Source organism: Lichenostomus cassidix, chromosome 20 (genome assembly GCF_008360975.1).
Source record: "Lichenostomus cassidix isolate B80296 chromosome 20, HeHo_3.0, whole genome shotgun sequence".
NCBI classification, from domain to species: domain Eukaryota; kingdom Metazoa; phylum Chordata; class Aves; order Passeriformes; family Meliphagidae; genus Lichenostomus; species Lichenostomus cassidix.
Window position 1 is genome coordinate 12508705 of NC_139500.1, and position 19449 is coordinate 12528153.

At 52.2% G+C, this 19449-nt stretch overlaps 1 protein-coding gene across 5 annotated transcripts in view; it reads left to right on the forward strand.

Moving 5' to 3' along the window:
• The window catches only part of RALY (RALY heterogeneous nuclear ribonucleoprotein), a 115348-nt gene that overhangs the window by 79297 nt on the left and 16602 nt on the right, over positions 1-19449 (forward strand). For all 5 annotated transcript variants that reach the window (XM_085079580.1, XM_085079583.1, XM_085079582.1 and 2 more), the window contains one exon: positions 16291-16555. In XM_085079580.1, the coding sequence (XP_084935706.1) occupies positions 16300-16555 (256 nt within the window). In that variant the 5' untranslated portion in view covers positions 16291-16299. The remainder of the gene's footprint in view (positions 1-16290; positions 16556-19449) is intronic.

Consider the following 19449-nt stretch of genomic DNA (forward strand, 5'->3'; position numbering starts at 1 on the left):
TACCACAAGCAAGGCAATTGGACTCCCTGCTTCTGCCAGGATGTCCTGCTGCTGGCAAAGGGAGAAAAACTCCTCTGGATGTGAAACTGGAGGGAAACAGCAGCATGTGCATGAGCTGTCATGTGTATGATAAGCTGCTGAATAAATTTATTAAGTCAAATTATCCCTTAATCTGACCACCTGTATAAATCAGGCCCCAGGACTGCCCTGAATTCCATATTAAAAGAACACGTAAGAGGAAGCAGGTTTTTTAGGAAGATTATCTGCCTTGCTTTAAAAGCAACAGAGGATCTGTCAGGGAGAGAAGCCTCTCAGGCTGATTACCCCCGGCGTTGGGTGTTTGTACCTGATTTATAATCTGACTTTGTCTGGCCTCATCCTCCAGCTGCTGAGTGCCCTCATGGCTTGGTCCACAGATGGATAAATTATCATTTCCATCCATGCTCCATAGTGACACTGCCAGGTCTCAGGGTAAATGTTCACATCTCAGAGTGAAAATGTGCCCCGGGTCAAACATCTTAAAGAAGTCTAAGTTTATTGATACCTCTTTATCTCTATAAACCCAGCTTTGGATCTTGCTGTCAAATGATCCCTCTTGACTGGACAGGGTGGAAATTGGGTGGATGTGGGGTGATTGGCATTAATGACCCCACAGACCTTATCTAGAGCAGGTATCTCTGCCATCACTGGCATTCACAGGCTGCTTTTCAGGGGATTCACAGCCAGGAGCAAATCTTCATGACTTCATCTTGAACCCAAAAAGCAGCTCATGTGGACTATGGACAGGGAGGTTAAGGATCGGAGTGAAAAAAGAGGATTTTTCCCAGCTTTCCCATGGGTGCTCCAAAGGGGGAGGTTTTCATCTTCCTACATGAATGCTCTTCATGCAGAGCTCTCCCAGTCTGAAATGTCCTCCCACACTGGCAGCCAGTCACAGAGCTTGTGTGAGCCACAGAGACAAGGAATTGAATCACTGGAGGAGTTGACTGCAGGGATATTTCCTCCTCTCTGCTCAGGAGTGAGGGCTTGGTCAGCTGGGCAGGGAGTGCTGTGGGAAATGCCTCTGCAAAGCCAGGGAGACAAACACACCTGTTAGGAGTTCTTCCCTTTCTCACTAGTTTGGTTTTTAACAAAAAAAAAACAAAGGCATTTTTAAAATAAACACTTTTTTCTCTTTATTCCTGCCATGAGGGACATGGGTTAGGGGTGGGCTTGACAGTGCTGCGGTAACTCAATGATCTTAGAGGATTTTCCAATCCAAATGGTCCTGGGATTCTGATACATTTGCTGTTCTCCACTGCAAAGGCATCGTGGGAGTTGTGGTTAGCAAAATCAAAATGAGTTGCACAAAATCCCTTAGTGCCAGGAGGAAGGTCTGGTCACCAGTGAGTTCCCAGTGCAGCCATTAAATGGGAGTGCCAGGTGTTGCCATTGCCAACTCCACCTGCACAGAGCCAAGCAGCTGTCACTAATTGAACAGAATTAAAGCCTTGGGGATGGCATTGGGGTTAGGAAAACACTTCAGAATGGAATTTTCTTCATTCTTCTGTTTCTAGTGTTGGCAATGTGCAGCAGTGAGTTCCTAAGCAATAACCACATGTGGTACAGAGGTGTTGGCATGGCTCAGACTCTTCTATACAATATAAATGCATATATTGCCTCTCCCAGAACCACACTGTGGCCAGGAGTGTCACCAGGGTCTGTGGGTGTCATGGCTGTGGGTGCATCAGGGGGTGTGATTCCATGCAGAACCCTGGCAAAGAGGAAGAGGAGGGAAAGGCTGAAACCCCACCACAGTGAACCACAAAATTCCATGAAGCAGCTTAAATCCCCTATTCAGCTTCATCTGCTGCAGTTCATCAGCGAGCCGTGGCTGGGTCCCCAGTGCTGGTGTGGAGAGCAGGGGCACAGTTCACAGCAGCTCATTTGGCACTTGCAGATGAGCACTCAGCAGAGGAAATGAGTTTGGGTTGGCTGCTCGGGGTTGATCCGTGAGGGTCAATCACAGATTCCCTGAGGGATTCATCATCCCTCACACTGGAACAAGCCCTGGGCGTCTCAGAGCTGAGGCTGAGCCTTCAGCACGTGTGGAGGATGCTGTGGAGCAGGAGCAGTGTGGTGTCTGCGTTCTGGGGGATGACAATAACACAGGCAAACTCATCCAAGCAGGGCAGGGGCAACTCAAGGTTATGAAAATGAAATCATTCTTCTGCTGCTGCTGCTTTCCCAGTGACTGCTACTGTTAACATGAATAATTGTGGAGCAGCCGTGTCCAGACAGATCTGTTTCTGCTCACAGCTCTTGGTGACAGTCAAAGATGCCCTGCACAGCCAGGAGAGCAAATGGAGCTGAAAGTCACTCTGGCCTGGGTGGGTCCCCAGGGGTCTGTGCATCAGTGATGGAGGGCACAGTCCCAGGTAGCCAGGTTTGCTGACAAAAGGTCAGTTTTGACATGGTTAAGTAGGATAAAATAGGGTTAACAGGATAATGCCTGCCTGCTCCCATGCGTGGTCAGTGAGGGTGAATGAAGGAGGATCACCTTTTGGGCATGAGGATGTCAGCAACACTCAGGGCACTCTAAAGCTGTTCTTCATCATCTCTGCTGGTGTCCCAGGCAGGGTTGGGTGTTGGCCAGTGCCAGGTGCTAGACAGAGCTCTTGACACTCTTTCTGCTCCATGGTGGCAGCCCCACAACTGCAGTGCCACATCCCTGCTCTGCTGTGCCTCCCCAGGACACCTCAGTGGGCTCTGGGAGAGGACATTTTGGAGAGAAGCTCGTCTCAAAGGTTTTAGTGGCGGGTGTTGTTCCTGGGAAAGCAAGGTTTGCCACTGTGAGTTCTCCCTCCACCAGGCCCAAGAAATGAAAGCCAAACAGGAAATGTCCATGGGCCATTACCCCTCTCCCAGAGAAGCTGTGTGATGAGGGCCAAATTGCCATTTAATGGGATCTAATTGATTTGATAAGCTGTTGTGTTAACCAGAGGCTCTCCAGCATCCCCAGGCAGTTTGACATGTGGTGTTTGCCTTCCCCAGCAGCACTGGCAGAGGCTGGGGGGCTCCAGCCTTGTGTGTCACCCCCACACTGGGCTGAGCCCAGGGCAGGGCTAGGAAGGGATCTGCAGAGACCTGCAGGGCTTCTACCTCCCTGCCAGGACTCAGGGGCCAGCAGTCTGTGGTGTTTGGGAGCCTGAGTGAGTGGGAGCAGAAGGAGAGCCTGCCTGCTGTGGGAAGTTCCTCAGCATCCTGTGGGAAGGGCAGAGCTGAGCATCCTGTGGTGGTGAGGATTGCAGGCTCTCCACTGAGCCTGCCCTGCCCTTGCAGGGAAATTTGGCTTTAACTGGATGCATCCATCAGGGTGATCCATGAGGAACAACCTCCATCCCAGAGAGAGCCTGGGACTGTGCTCAGCACCAGCTGCTCTCCCAGCAAACTCTTCATACTCCTCCTCAGGAGGAGCTTTCCTGGCTGGGAGCTCCTGCTCGTGTCCCAGTGGCCCCAGCCTCCAGCTCCTGCAGCCCTTCAGCCACAATTCCTGCTTGGGGGAAACTCCACCTCCCCACAGCTGGGCCCAGGGCTTGGTGAATGTGGATGAAGTGTCCCTGGTCCCTGAGCCTGGTGCTGGGACAGGGAACCTGCTGAGGAATGCTCCAGCAGCTGGGAGGACATTCCTGCTGCTTTTTGTTTATGGATTCTGTGGGTCCCTGCTAATTGGAACGTGGCAACCCCTAACACATAACAGATGAGGTGCTGGTGGAGGGATTTGTCATTGCTTCCCTCCCCAGCAGCAAGGAGGGCTCATAAGTCACAGCTGGCAAATCTGTTAATGACTTTTAAACTTCATTTACAGAAAAGAATGACCATAATCAACAAACAATGATGGGCTGCTAATTTTGCTGTGTTATTAAGAGGGGGTCTGTGTCTCCAGCCCCTTCTGTGAGCTGAATGCTGTCCCCAGGAAGGGCTGGCAGGGGGTGAAGGGATGAAAGCAGCATCAGCAGGGAGTCCCAAGAGCCCTCGCAGCCCTGGCCCATCATCCTGGCATGCACGACTGGCACGGTGATGCTGATGGAGCAGGAGAGCAGCAGATGACGTGCTTTGAGCTCAGCTCTGGCCCAGAGCCTGCTGACGTGGGAGGGAAATCCCCAGAGCATCAGTCCTCGAGGGGAGCACAGCACCCTCTGCAAAACCAGGCTTGGCTTTCATCCTTGCATCCCTGTGGAGCTGCAGAGGCCAAGGCCAGAGATGGGGAGCAGGATCTGTTGTTTCTCAGAGGAAAAGGAAGGGCTACCAGCAGAGGTGTTCTTATAGCTGCCCCCTCAAGCAGCTCAGCTGCTTTCCAGGTCTCCCTGTCCCAGCTGAGGTGCTTTCCCTGGGGTGACAGTGCCTCGCCAATCTCTGTGGAGCTCAGAAGTGACATTTAGTCAACCAAACCTCAGCCAATCCAACCAGCAGTGAAGCAGCAGCCACATCCCAACAACTCACAGAGATTTGCATCTTAATTGTTTGTGTCATTCTGCACATTGGAAGTGTCTGAAATAATTGTGAAAGGCAATCAGCTGGTAATTAACTCGGAGAGAGGGAAGGAGCATGGCCAAACCCTCAGCTGGTAGAGGTTCTCAGGGAGGCTCCCTAAGGCTCCTCATCCCCTGTCCTGCCTGCCCTGCTACCAGCCCAAGCTCTGGGAGTGAGTGGCTTTGGTGACATCTGTGACATGGAGTCTTTTAGCTGGGGGAGGACAGTGTGGGGATTTTCTCTGCAGGAGAAACCTGGACGAGCATTTTGAGGGATCAGGCTGGGTCCCTGGGACCCCTTTGATCTGTCCTGCTATCTTCAACTTGTGATTTTGCCCAGTCTCCTGGCAGCTGGGGCTGTGCTGAAATTCCCAGGGACAGGCAATCCCTGATTTCTGCTTGGTCACTCAGAAGAAGCATCCACAGCCCCCCTGGCTTGGCAGAGGTGACCTGGGGGTGAGCAGGGCCAGTTTGGCTGGGAAGAGCAGCACTGGGGTGTTGAAGAGCTGTGGCCTCACTTCTGCTCTTCCTGCCACATGCAGGACATGCTGAAAGCAGCAGCAACAGCAGTGCCAGTTCATTTAAGAGCTAAGAAACTTCCCAGAAACTTCCCTTGGTTTCCCTCACCAACAAATAAATCATTTGCTGTTGACACAACAATTGGGCTGGTGGGGGGTGTTCATTAGGGAACACCAGAAGCCATGTGAGTGCAAGAGGGGGGATGGAAACATTGTGTTTTGCTGTTAGGCTGAGAATGATAAAGAATTAAAGAATAATTCTCAAGAAATTAGTCATGGCCAGCCATTAATGAGCATCTTGGTAAGACACTAATGAGCTGGCTTCAGCTGCCTGTAAAAAAGGCCTTTAATTAGATTAGTGCATGTAGCATTGTCCAGTGCCTGGTAGGTAATCATCAGGTTTTGCACTGGTGGGATTACGGATGACATTTTCTTTAATTGCTGTTACCTTTTCATTTTCTTCCTTTTTTTTTTTTTTTTCTTTTGAAGATTCTTTCCTCCAAAGAATTTTGTTTCTGTCTCGAACAGAACCGAAATGTTATCCATGGAATTCTGCATCTGAAAGGGCTGCCAGACTGGGCTTATCAGATTCAATTGACCTTTAAAATTTATTTTGCTGCTGTCAAAAGGAATGTTGGTCTGTTCACGAGAGATTTCTGCCATGATTGGAAGCAGAGGCTCCTGAAAACTCCACTTGTTGCATATTCTGCAATCAAAGGATGCTCCTGTTGGGGGCGGGGGTGTTCAAGGAGAAAAATGCCTTAATTTCAAGTGTATTTTCATGGAGAAAATGTTTTCAAAGAGAAAACTTCAGCCTTGTCCAGCAGGTGGAGATTATGGATGCCCAATCCCTGGCAGTGTCCTAGGCCAGGTTGGACTGGGCTTGGAGCAGCCTGGGACAGTGGAAGGTGTGGAACAACTCAATCTTTGAAGGTCCCTTTCAACCCAAGCTATTCCATGATTCTTGGGAAGGGGATGCAGATGAGCAGATCTGGGGTGACCCCACAGCTGTGCTGTGAGTTGGGCAGCATTTGGGGAGCCCAGATGTGTTGAGACAGGGCAGGGTGAGGAGCAGGGCTGCTGCAGGGGCTGCTTGAACAGCTCTCAGTGTCCAGCTCTAGGTCATCCTTTATCACACTTATTAGGAAGGATTTAAGGCTCTAATGAATAGATTTTTAAGCTTCTGCAGACATGAATAATATATAGGACAGATGGTAAGGAGCCACAGCTATAAACTGAGTGCTGACCTGATAGACTTTGTGACCACTGTACCTTTAACAGCTGATTAAATACTTATTAAAACTGCTATTGATTATTTATGGAGGATTTCAGAAATTTAAACCAGAGCCAGCTTTTCAAAGGATTGGCAAGGATTTCTCCAGTTTGAAATGACTTGTTTTAATTAAAAATTGAAAAAGGAGGCTCTTTGCACAGCGAGGTGGAGAGTTGAAGGAAGACTGGGGGGAGCCAGTTCTGTCCCAGTGTCCAGGCAGAACCAGGGGTGAATCCCAGATTTGTGGGGACATCACTGGAGAGAAAAGGGGTTAAAGGAGCTGATTGTGCAGTTGGCACAGAGGCAGCAGCAGGGTGACATCAGCCCAGGTGCTGCTGTGCTGGAGCAGCTCCAGGCCAGGATGCTCCCAGTGCAAATTCCGTGCGTCAGCCGTGGTGTGAAGGAGGCAGGATCAGGGGCTGAGCCAGCCCTGCTGCAGAGCCCACATCTGCCAGGGCTGAGGGGGTCAGCTGGATTAGTGCTGACATCCTGTGGGAGATGGGCTCTGATCAGCCAGACCTGGCTTTGCTCTCCCTCCCTCCCTCCCTCCCTCCCTCCCTCTCCAGAGCTTGGTGTTTGCAGTCTGACTTTGGGGTGGTGCAGCCTCCCTGACCGTGGGGAAGGGGAACACATCACCCACCCCCTAAACTGAGAGCAGCCAGTTCATTTAAGAGCTAAGGAATTTCCCAGAAACTTCCCTTGGCTTCCCTCATAAACAAATCATTTGCTGTTGAAACAACAATTGGGCTGGTGAGGGGTGTTCATCAAGGAGCATCAGAAGCTGTGTGAGTGCAAGAGGGGGGATGGAAACAGGAGCAGGCAGTGAGGTCAGGTATAAACAGGGATGGGAGCCCCAGTTCCCCAGGAGTGTCCAGGTGCTTGCAAAGCCAAGAATGTCTGGGAATGTCTGGGTGCTCTCCCATGAGCAGGCCATGCAGAGGCATCATCACCTCTGTCCCCATGGGCTGTCCCCAGCCTGAGCTGTGACAGCAGGCCCTGCAGGTCAGCTGTTAACAGGATTGCATTCTTCCAAGGAAAACACAGGGTGGAAACTGGGCTGAACCTGACCTGCCTGCTCAGGAGGGGGAGCCCATGTCCTGGGGCAGGATGTGCCCTTCCTCCCAGGAGGTGTCTGAGGGTCAGTGGGATGCACAGGGGCTGCACTGGTGCCTTCTGCACCTCAGCTCCAGCCATGCAGCCCTGATGGGGTGGCTTGGCCATGGGGAGGGGGTAGGGTAGTGGACAGCTGGGGGTCCCCATCAGGGGTGCATCAGAGCCAGGCACCTCCAGAGAGAGCAGGAGGTCAGGGAGTGCCATGGACAGAGGCTGAGCCTGGACAGGTGAGGTGCTGATGGCTTCAAACAGTGCCAGGCGAGGTTTAGATTGGATAGTAGGAAAAATTTCCTCATGGGAAGGGTTGTCAAGCATTGGGCCAGGGCAGGGGTAGAGCCACCATCCCTGGAAGTGATCAGAAGATGTCGGTGTGGCCCTTGTGGCCATGGTTTAGTGGTGGGCCTGGTGGTGCTGCTGGGTGGATGGCAGGACCTGATGATCTCCAAGGTCTTACCCAACCTAAATGATTCTGTGATGTGCAAGGTGGAGCCCTGGGAAGTGTTGGGAAAAATTCCCAGGCCCTGTAGAAGGAGTCTGATGGGAGAGAGCAGAGCCCAAACAGCCCCCAGGGGACCCCAGGGCCTCCTCTGTGTGCAGGGCAAGGATCCTCCTCTCCTGGGGTGGGCCTGGCTGCGCTTTCCAGGGGGAGCAAGGTTTGCAAAGGGATTCCCCAGCTTCACAGTCGTGCTCCTGCTGAGCTCATCTCCAGCTTTCCAGCCCTCCCAGCTCTCAGCACAGCAGATATTCCCCCAAAAACAGCACTGCTCCTGCAGAACCAGTCTAATAATTGTGACATCTTTGTCCATCCCCTTTCTTTAATAACTTGCCAGTCCTTTAACACTCATGCTTGGGAGGAGTGAAGCTGTTTTCCCCAGAAAACTCTGTTTATTCTGTTGATTGGAGCACACAGCAGTGAGCAGGGTCTTCCTGCTCTCCATGAGGAGGACTGTGCCCTCCAGGTTTCTGTGCAGGACTTGCTGGGGACTCAGGAGTTATTAAAAAGATTGCAGGGTTTGTGTTGGTTATTAAACCAACACTTCCAAGCCTGGCTCTCCTGTTTGGGGACTCACTAGGAAATTACTCAGGGCTCTCCAGGGAGGAATGGTTGGCACTGGAGGTGGAAGGGACTGTGCTTCCGAGGGCTTGTGCAGCTCTGTGCATGGATGGAGCTGGGCAGGGCAATCTCCTGTCTCACAGCTGGCTGACTTTCTCTTCAAAACTGCCTTTTTTCATCTGAAAGGAAAAAAAGTAAATAGCAGGTTGGCCAGAGAAGCTGTGGCTGCCCCTGGATTCCTGGAAGTGTCCCAGGCCAGGTTGGACAGGGCTTGGAGCAGCCTGGGATAGTGGAAGGTGTCCCTGTCCATGGCAGGGGGTGGAACAGGATGGTTTTTAAAGTCCATTCCAACCCAAACCATTCTGTGATCCTGTGACTCTCCTAAATCACTCAGAGCCAAGGAGAGGCTTGATGGCTGTTTCAGGATGAAATGCTCCCTGTGGGACAGCCATACCAATTTGTTTGTGCTAGAGAGTGTTAATTGCCTGGGCCTTACCTAAAAATCATCTTTCTGGCCACTTGCAAGAAAGGGCAAATCAGTCTCTTGGTGGATTTTTGTCTTCCAGTGTAATGCTGCTGATTTAGCCTTTTCAGTTCATAGAAACACAGAAAGGTTTGGGTTGGCAAGCTGATCTCATTCCCACCCTCTGCCATGGCAGGGACATCTCCCACTATCCCAGGTTGCTCCAAGCCCTGTCCAACCTGGCCTGGGACACTGCCAGGGATCCAGGGGCAGCCACAGCTTCTCTGGGCACTCCATGCCAGGGCCTCATCACCCTCACAGGGATAAATTTCTTCCTAATATCTAATCTAAATGGACCCTCTTTCGGTTTAAAACCATTCTCCTGTATCTTGTCACAACAGGCCCTGCATAGACCTTTGTCCCCATCAAGTTCCTAAAATTTTGTGTGCTGCTCCCTTGCAAGAGGCAGGAAAAATGTACAGACATTAAAGGTTTGGGATGAAAGCAGCAGGTACAGCTTCCAAAAAGCAGCGAGGTCAGGACTGGGGTTTGCCCTGTGCAGGAGTATCTGAGATGGTTAAAAAGACCTGAACAAGATACATAATTCCATTTTTTCCCAGCATGTGAATAAGGTGCACCCCACTCACACCAGAGCTCCATGGGCTGGAACATCCATCCATCCTGCTTTCTCCAACACCCCAAATGCCAGATTTGCCCCAAACCTGGCAAGGAAGCAGCTTTGTCCCTCTCTCCCATGCCAGAGGTCCCTGCAGGATGTCTGCATTTGTCATCCACCTCCAGTGGAAAAGCTCCAAATTGGAAAAAGGTGTTACAGGGCGAGATGGGGACAGGATATGAAACCTCATGTCCCCTCTGGTGAGCAGGCTTGCTGAGGGGAGCAGAACAGCCTGGCTGCTGCCGTCACAGCCACACGAAGAGCTCCTACAGGAGCCGGGCTGTGGCTCTGCTCTGCCTTCTCCTTCCGTGACAGTTCGTCACTCGCAGGGCCCCTGGGGTTTGCAGCCACCTGGCTCTCAATTAACCAGCTAATCTGGGAAACAAGGCACTTAGAGCAGCGAGGGGACAGCTCAGCAGCACACCAGCCCCGCCTGGGGCTGTTCCTGGCTGGAATGGCAGTGTTTGTAAGGCATTCCTGCGGGGTGGCAGCAGCAGGGGCACGGTGGGACATTGCTGCCAGGTGTGCTGTCACCGCAAGAAGGGAGAGGAGTTTGTTGGCATCCAACCCCCTCCTGGCATGGAACAGGGGCATGTGCAGGTGGCATAGCCTGTCCTGGGCTGGGGGAGCTCAGTGGGACCTCAGAGTGCTCCTGTAAGGAATGGCACAGGGGATCCTTGGCTTTCTGGGGTGCAGAGCTCAGTTAATCCCTGCTGTGTTTTCTTCTCACCTGGTGGTGGCTCACAGGTGCCCCTGTGCCCACAGGAGTGAACCCATGGAGAATCCTGGGTAAATCCCAGGCTCCAGGGGTCTGTGGAGGGTCAGGTTGCAGGGCTGATGGTCAGAGGGTGTTGGAGAGCCCAGCCTGGGTGCAGAGGGATGTGCTCCTGGGGTCACCGTGGTGTGTCCTCACTGCTGTCCCCTGCAGACTCACAGGGTCTCTCCCTGTGCAGAGGGGGATGGCATGGACAGGAGAGGGAAGGAAACAAGGAAAAGGGGAAGAGAGTGGGTTTATGTTAGGTATTAGGAATGAATCCTTCCCTGTGAGGGTGGGCAGGCCCTGGCACAGGGTGCCCAGGGAAGTTGTGGCTGCCCCTGGATCCCTGGAAGTGTCCAAGGCCAGGCTGGACAGGGCTTGGAGCAACCTGGGATAGTGGAAGGTGTCCCTGCCCATGGCAGGGGATGGAATGGGATGAGCTTTAAGTTCCCTTCCAATCCAAATCATTCTGTGATTCTAGAAAGGATGGCAGAAGGTGTGGAAGGAGAAATCTTACTCCTGGCAATCTCATCCCTGAGTCTCCTTGTGTCTCGGGACATTTGGGACTGGGAGGTGCCATTGCAATGTCTCTGGAGGCTTTGGTGAGCTAGGGGCACACACCCCTCCACCCCAGACCTCTCCTGCCTGGGCCTCAGTTTCCCTTGGAGAAAACAGGGATTATCCTAATACTCTGTTCTTGATGTTCTCTGGGGTCCTACAGCTAAAGAACTCCTTTACACATTCATTTATTCATGTCCAAATATTATTCCTTGTTGTCTTTTTTCCAACTCCAGTCTGCCTTGTGCCTGATGTGGGCTGGGAGATGGGAAGTGAGATCAGAGCTGTGGGAATGCACCTGCTGATGCCAGCAGTGGTTTTTGTAATATCCAGCTGTAACCAGGAGCACGTGTGTGTGCTGGGGGAGTGTTTCTGACCAGACCCAACACTAGGCTGCTCTGCTCTGACTCAGCCTTGCTGGGTTTTCCGTGGTGTATCCAAGTGATGGTGGCTGGAGAGGCCACTCTGCTCTCCAGCTGTGGAGCTGTGCTGGATTTCACCTGGATTTCACCTGGACACAGCACAGAGTGCTCTGCTGGAATGCAGGGAGGGTGGGTATGAAATATTAACAGCCATGGTTAAAATGCCTTTTTCGAGTTGTAACAGCAAAGAGGCCAATAAGTAATGCCAAATGACTGCTGTGTGTAAGAAGAAATCCTGAATGAGTAGGGCAGAGGAGACAAGAGGGCTGATTTCTCCAGGGAATTGTGTGTGGCAGCAGCAGAGCCCTGTGCACAGGGGGGTGGAACAGACAGTGCCCAGGGCTTGGGGACACCAGGGATGGGGCCTGAACCCTCTGAGCATTGCCCAGCCTTGGCCTTGCCCTCCTCCTGCAGCCAAACCCCTCTGCCTGCCCGGGCAGGGCCAGCAGGGCATGGGCAGATGGCCCTGGAGAGCCCCATCTGCAGAGAGCCAGGGTCCCGCTGGCTCCTGCCCAGCCCTCCCCAGCAGCCTGGCCATCACCTTGCCTGACCTTGGCTCGGCCATCTGGTGGCCCTGTCCCATCTCCCATCTCGCCAGGCACGTCCCCTGCCGTGTCCTGAGGTGGCCCTGGAGCCTCTGGGAATTCCAGGGGGAAGGCTGTGCCTAGGGAGGGGTGCTGAGCTCCCCACTCGGTCACTGGGCCCTGAGATGTGGGGTGGAAGGTGCTCATCCCATGTCCAGCTCTATGGGATTGTTGGGAGCCAGCATCCCAGGAGAGGAGGCAGCACAGGGAACAAGCACAGCACAGGCTGGTCCAGCTGCAGGCAGCCAGGGGAGGGTGACAGGAGCCAGACAAGGAGGGTGTGAGGTGGGGATCGGCAGCAGGGAGTTGGGAGAGGCAAAGATTCTCCTTTTCCACCCCCCCACCTCCATGGCAGCCAAAATCTTCCCTTGGGAGATGCCTTAGGAGACTTCCTTCTCCAAGGGAAGATCATCTGGTACCTTCCTGCCCACACCTCAGCTTCATCCAGGTCTTTTTTTTTATAGCAAACCCAACCTTGGGGAAGGGTCCATTGACAGCTGCAGAGCTGCCTCATGTGGCACCTGCTGAGAGCCCATGAAGTTTGGGGGAAAACACACTTTTATACCCCCCACCCTCCCCACATCCCACCTGAACCCTCCTGCACAGGCGTAGGGAGCTCAGCCCCTGAGGTTCTTGGGGTTTGCAGCTGCAAACAGCTGGGCAGAGCTTCAGGCTCTTGGAAATAATACCTGGCTGGGCTGATTCTTGCTTGGGAAGGCTTTGGGCTTTCCCTCGTTTGGGGTTGTGGGGAAGCAGCAGTGAAGCTCTTCAGTGCTGGGCTGTGTTTGATTTGAGTGCTGTGTTTGGATTTGAGGAAGAGAACATTCCTTAACAGGGCCACATCTGGAAATGGTGTGGCCAAATTTGGCCCAGCTACTTGTTTTCTGTGGCAAGGTGACAATGGTTGGTGTCTGCCCTAACTTCAGGAAGGCTTTGGGCATGCTCTCCTGCAGCATCCTGGCATCCAGATGGGCTAGAAGCCTGGATGGGTGGCTCCCAGGGTGGTGCAAGCTGGAGGGTGAGCTCCAAGGATGGGGAGAAGGGCTCAGGCTCTGCCCAGAGAGCAGGGAATTCCTCTGGGGGCCGTGGGTGGTTAGAAAATGTGTTGGAGACTTGCACAGACTCCAGCAGATAAGGACAGAGGAGTGGGAGTGCATCCTGGAGAGGGGAAGCAGCTAAGGGGGACCAAGGATGTCCACATGGCCTGGAGTGGGGGAAGGAGGTGCCAGGGCAGGTTGGCTCTGAGGCTAGAAAATGTGGGTGTCAGGAGCTGGAAATTCCCGGAGTCACCAGGTGTAAAGCCATGTGCTGAAGGATGGAGATTCCCTGGGGAATGTCACCCTGGAGCAGCCTCCAGCTGGGCTGGGTGCAGATATTCAGGATTTGTGTGAAATGAGTCCTTGAGGCTTAAGCTGGGTGCACAGAGTGACCAAACAGCTGGGAAAAGGCTCCATTTCCCCCCATCTGCAGCGGGAATGGGGCAGTTTCCTTTGGGAACCTCTTCCAGGTGGCACTGCAAAAAGGAGTTCACAGAGAGTATTAAACAAGAGTTGTTATATGGGGTGGAAGTTGGAGCACCACTTGCCAAAGGTTGAGAATTGAATTCACTTAGATTCCTTTAAAAGTCCTGTCCTTTGGCTATTTTTCCCAGTGCTTTTAGGAAAACTCTGCCTGCCAGGAATTGGTTTTAAAGTAATAAAACAAAAGTCTCTGGCTCTTTTAATCTGGAAGCGTGAAAGGGAAAACACAACGAGCCAGACTCAGACAAAGCCTGACTTTTTTTTTTTAATTATTATTGGATTTAGCAGGAAGATTATTTCCAGCCTCAGTGGCAGGTTAATGGAGTTGCAGGGGTTGGAGCCAGAAGAGATTTATTGTGGAGTCACATCCTCACAGAGAGACTCAGACTTGTTGGGTGTCTCCAGGGCTCTGTGTGGTCTGGCTTTAAAGAAGGGAAGGGATGGAGTGTCCAGCTCTTTGTGCTCCCAGATGGAAAGGGGAGGTGTGCCCCTGGCACATTTGAACACATTTGAAATTTCAGATCCTGGGGTTTGGAGTGGTGATGGTGATCCCTGGCACACTGATGTGTGTTGGGCACCCTCAGGCACAGTGGGGCTGTGGCAGGAGCAGATCCCAAGGGCTTGGGAGCTCCAAAGGGAAAGCATCCATCCCCTGGCAAAGGGTGAGAGGGGGTGATGGTGTTCTCCTCCCTAGCAGAGGAGAAGGAAGCAAGCAGAGATTTCGTGTCCTGTGGGGAACCTCCGTGCAGGAGAGCTCAAGGAAGAAGCAGGACTGGGCTTTTGAAAAGTCTTGGATGCAGCCCCAAAAAGTGGCTTTTTGCCAGGCTCTGCCAGCCAGGGAAGGAGTGTAGGAAAGGTTTAGGGCTCAGCAGAGCTGGAACATCCCCCACTGCTGTGTCAGTGCCTTGAGCAGGCTGGGCTGGGGGCGAGCAGAGCCTGCCAGGGCTTGGGGCACTGGGGCATAGGGTCCCTGGCAGCTGCCACTGTCCCCACCTCACACCAGCCTGCTCAGACTTGGGCTTGGAGCCCAGGGAGCCAAAACCCCAAAGCCAGGCAGGGCTTCAGCTCTGCCCAGGCACTCAGGTCTTCCAGGGACCAGGGAGGGCACACCAGGCCCTGTGGTAACAGTGTATCCCCGTGCCAGGCTCGGGACCCCCAGGAGTTGTGGTGTTGTTTTGGGGAGCAGGAGCCCCCGTGGGTGCTGCTGGAAGGGGCTGGGGCAGAGCAGCACCTCAGAGTGCATCACCAACACCTTCCACAGCCCCCGGGTACATTCTGGGTGTGCAGCCCAGTGCTGAATCCAAAGCATCCCTTGGGCTCTGCAAGGTGCAGATCAGGCTGATCTCTCCAGACAGCTGCGGTTTTGCTGAGGTGGGAGCAGACAGGCTGAGAACAGCCATGCTGGCTTGGATTTCACACCATTTCCAGCCCTGCCCCTTGTCCTCAGAGGGCAAACCTGCTCCCAGAGGCTGCCCATGAGCTACCCCAGGCAGGAACTCGGAGGATGCTCCCTTGCAGCCGCGGGAAGGGACTTGGGGTGGCTTGCAGCTGCTCTGGCTGATGGTGATTTCCAAGCTAACAGTGACACCTTCTGTTGGCACAAAACTCAGCCCAAAGCCCGGCGTGCAGGCACAGCAGTGCAGGTGCCAGCATGTGGGTTCTTGATCATCACTGCTTAAATCCCTTTTACAGCCAGAAATCCCAAGTCCCCTTCCAGGTGCAAGCATGGCCCCACAGGGACAAAGCCATGCCTGGAGAAGTGGGCATGAGCCAAGGGTGCAAACTGCTTCAGAAAGAGCAGCTTTGAATTGTAATTTAGCATAGAGAGGTTAAAGCTTCAGTGTGACAGCACTGAAGCTTTTCCTTAGACGTAAAATTTGTTTAAATCTTGATTTCTCCTCTAAAATAAGAGAAATCACAGAATACCCCGAGTTGGAAGAGACCCACAGGCATCATTGAAGTTCACATCCTGCACAGATCCACCCAGGTGTCAGCCTGATCAATAAGTTTCCAGCAAGAACTTGAGGTTGACTGGGCCAGTTTTTCCCACACCCAGGGGCTCCAGGGTGTGATGGATGTGATGATGTTCTCCCCTCTAACAGAGTAGAGAGAAGCAAGCAGAGATTTCATGTCCTCTGGGGAATCTCTGTGCAGGAGAGCACAAGGAAGAAGCAGGACTGGAGCTCCCAGAGATGGGATCCTCGCTGTGACCAGTTGAAATTAAGGAGCTGCTTCCTCTGTTGCCTTTTGCTGGTCTTAGAATTGTGAGGCAGACATGGTTAAAGGGGTAAAAGGGTTTTACCTGGGTATTTAATAGGATCCTGGGTGCACAGCCCTGCAAAGGTGGAACACACTGAGATGAACACTCTGTACATACAATTTTATGAACCTGGCAAATTAGCATATCTGTCTAGGATTCCCCAATAAGAAACTTAATAAATGAAGTAATGTCTCCCTATTCTAAGAATCCTCCCCCCAAATGAGGCTAGAGCCCAGTTTACAAAATATGTTCCTGAGAGAAGGCTTCAACCAAGGTTAAAACCTTGAGGTTTGGGATAGTATAGAGCTCTCTGGCCTCCTGCTGTGGATGTTTGGTCTTTCTGCCTTGCAGAACCCCAGAATTAAGCTAGAATATCAGACTACAAAAATCACAAGCATGTGGGCTAAGGGTACAAAAAATGTATAAAGGGTACAGAAAATACAAAAAGGGTATATAAAATATATAAAAAGGTATATAAAAAAGGAAAATACAAAAACCATCAGGCATCACCTGTATACTGAGGGATTTGTCCTCCATCCCTTTTCCTGGGATTTCCCTCTCACACCCCCCTGTCCTCACAGGCATCCAAGATGTCCTTGAAGGTGCAGACGAGCAACATCACCAACAAGAATGACCCCAAGTCCATCAACTCGCGGGTGTTCATCGGCAACCTGAACACGGCGGTGGTGAAGAAGTCAGATGTGGAGACCATCTTCTCCAAGTACGGCCGCGTGGTGGGCTGCTCCGTGCACAAGGGCTACGCCTTCGTGCAGTACTCCAACGAGAGGCACGCCAGAGCCGCCGTGCTGGGCGAGAACGGCCGCGTGCTGGCCGGCCAGACCCTGGGTGAGTCCTGCCGGGGGGCTGCGGGGCACTGTTGCCTTTGGGGCGGTGGAAATGTGTTGCAAAAAGGGGTTAAAGGGGTTTAAAAAAGGGTTAAAAGGGGTAAAAGGCTTTTTGTCTCGGTGTTTAATGGGATCCGAGGTGCGCAGCTCTTCAAAACACACCAAGATGCACACGCTGTATAACGCAGATACAATTTTATGGACTTCTCAAATTAGCATATCTACCTAAAATCCTTCAACAAGAACTTACTTATTTATTACTCATTACTTAGAACTGACTTATTACTTAATAAATGAAGTAATTATCCCTCTAATCTAATTACCCCACCCTAAACGAGACTGCAGCCCAGTTTACAAAATATGTTCCAGAGAAAAGGCTTCAACTGAAGTAAACCTTCTAGTTTTGAGATAGTATAGAGCTTCTCAAATTAGTATATCTACCTAAAATCCCTCAACAAGTACTTACTTATTTATTACTTAGAACTTATTTATTACTTAATAAATTAAGTAATTGTCCCCCTATTCTAATTGCTCTCCCTAAATGAAATAACAGCCCAGTTTACAAAATATATTCCAGAGAAAAGGCTTCAACCTTGGTATTTAACAGGTTTTCAACCTTGGCTGAAGCCTCTTGTTTTGAGCTCTCTGGCCTCCTGCTGCGAATGTTTGGTCTTTTTCTGCTTTGTAGGACCTAAACTAGGCTAAATATCAGAGTACAAAAAATTACGAGCACAGGGTACATTAATAGGAAAAGAGTATAAAATTGTGTAAAAGGGTATATACCAAGAAAAGGCAAGAAATCATCAGGCATCAGTTGGTTGTTCCATGAGTGGGTGTTGAGGGATGGCTGGTGTTGGGTCTGCAGAGCAGGTTAGAGATGACTTGGTGATGGCTGATCTGTGGTCAGGCACAGAGCTGGAGATCAGCATTCCAACATCACCCACAGGCAGGGGCTGAGGGCTCCCATGTGGGATGGGATCAAAGGCCCAGAGCCTTTGAGTGTTGGGACATTGTGGCCCAAAACCTCCTGAGTTGGCCATGATTGCACAAGCTAAACAGCTAAATCACAGTTCTGGATCACCCCATGGCCTTGTCCTTGAGCTGCTGGGGAAGAGCAAGGATGGGGAAAGACATTGCCTGGTATGAAAGGCTGGGAAAGGACAAGGGGGAATGGATTCACACTGACAGAGAGCAGGGTTTGATGGGATATTGGGAAAGAATCTTTCCCTGTGAGGGTGGGCAGGCCCTGGCACAGGGTGCCCAGAGAAGCTGTGGCTGCCCCTGGATCCCTGGCTGTGTCCAAGGCCAGGCTGGACAGGGCTTGGAACAACCTGGGACAGTGGAAGGTGTCCCTGCCATGGCAGGGGGTGGAACAAGGTGATTTTTAAGGTCCCTTCCATCCCAAACCACTCTGTGGTTCAATGATTCCCCTCCTGTCCCAGGCCTTACCCTCAGTCTGTCAGCAGAGCTGACATCAAGCCCAGCTCAGCCTGGCTTTAGCCAGCAGATGTTAAAAGAGAAAACTTCCCCCCATGTCTGCCCTGCTGTGGGATGGGAACTAACAAGCAAACCCCCCAGCTGCATCCTTGTTTCACAGCTTGCTGTGAGGTGTCATATGCTGAGATGCTCTTGTCACCAGCTCCAAGCTGAGAATTGGAACTGGGAGCAGGATTTTTAATGACAAATGGTGATTTCCAAGCCTGCTGCGGGCAGTGGGCACCCAGGAAAGCAATTTGCAGCCCATTCCCACCCTGCTGCTGGCACAGCAGTCCAAGATGAGAAGCTGTGCTGAGGCTGTGATGCTTCCTCTGAGGTTTACCTTGATACCAGAACTTTCTGCTCACTTCTCTTGAGCTCCAGACAGCGGAGCTGCAGACCTGGCAGAGCTCAGCATGCCAGGAACACTTCCAGCCCAGGTGTTGCCCACATGTGCAGTCTCAGATCAGATGGAAAAAGCCTTGGGAGGCCAAGGAGCTCCTTGTGATGCCCAGAAGGATAGAGGAGATGTGGCCAAGGTACAGGGAGCACTTGCTCATTTAGCTGAAGAGAGAGATGAAGGGTTTGCTGTGAGAAGAACCTCTCAGAAAAGCTCTGAAAGCTCTCATCTCTGCTGGTTGCAGAGGCCTGGAATTGCAAGGCAAAAGGGCTGGATTATTGCTGGGTGTGCTGTACATGTCCTGGACAAGTGCAAACTCTGCTCCCTTTCAGCTTTCCTTTCGTTCATGGGCCAGGCTGAGCTCACAGAGCTCCCCAGGCTCCCTTTGCTGTCCAGAGGCAGTGGGAGCACAGGGATGATTTGCTGTCCAGAGGCAGTGGGAGCACAGGGATTCTCCCCTGCCAGGACAACCCAGCAGAGAAGAGCTGTGGTTTGACAATCAAGGTTGAAAGTTTTTCTCCAAAAACAGGAGGGATGGCCACAAAGGAATGTGGAGAGGGGGGATGAGCTGGGACTGCCAGGGGATGTGGCAGACACCCTGCTGAAGAGACTGTCCCTGCAGGTCCTGGCAGCCTCTGGAGTGCCTTCTGCAGACATTCCCAGACACCCCAGGCACTGCAGGCACTGTGTCTGTAGGGAGGCACTGGGAGCTGGATCCACACCATCCCTCCCCCTGCCCCAGGGCTGGCAAAGCACAACCAGGAAACAGGTGCCAGGCTATGAGCAGGAGGGATCAGCACTGCCTTGGGGTGGCAGATGGAGCCAGTGATGCAGAGGAAGAAGCCAGAATGGGGATGAGATGCAAAATCTGTCCAGGCTGATGTTCCTGCTGAGCTCTTGTCTCTCCTTTTCCACTCTCAAGGGAATCCTGTGGGATCTGAGTGCCCATCACCACCATAGCTGAGAGTGTGAATTCCCTGCTGCTGGTATGTGCCAGTGAGGCCTCCACAGGGCTCTTT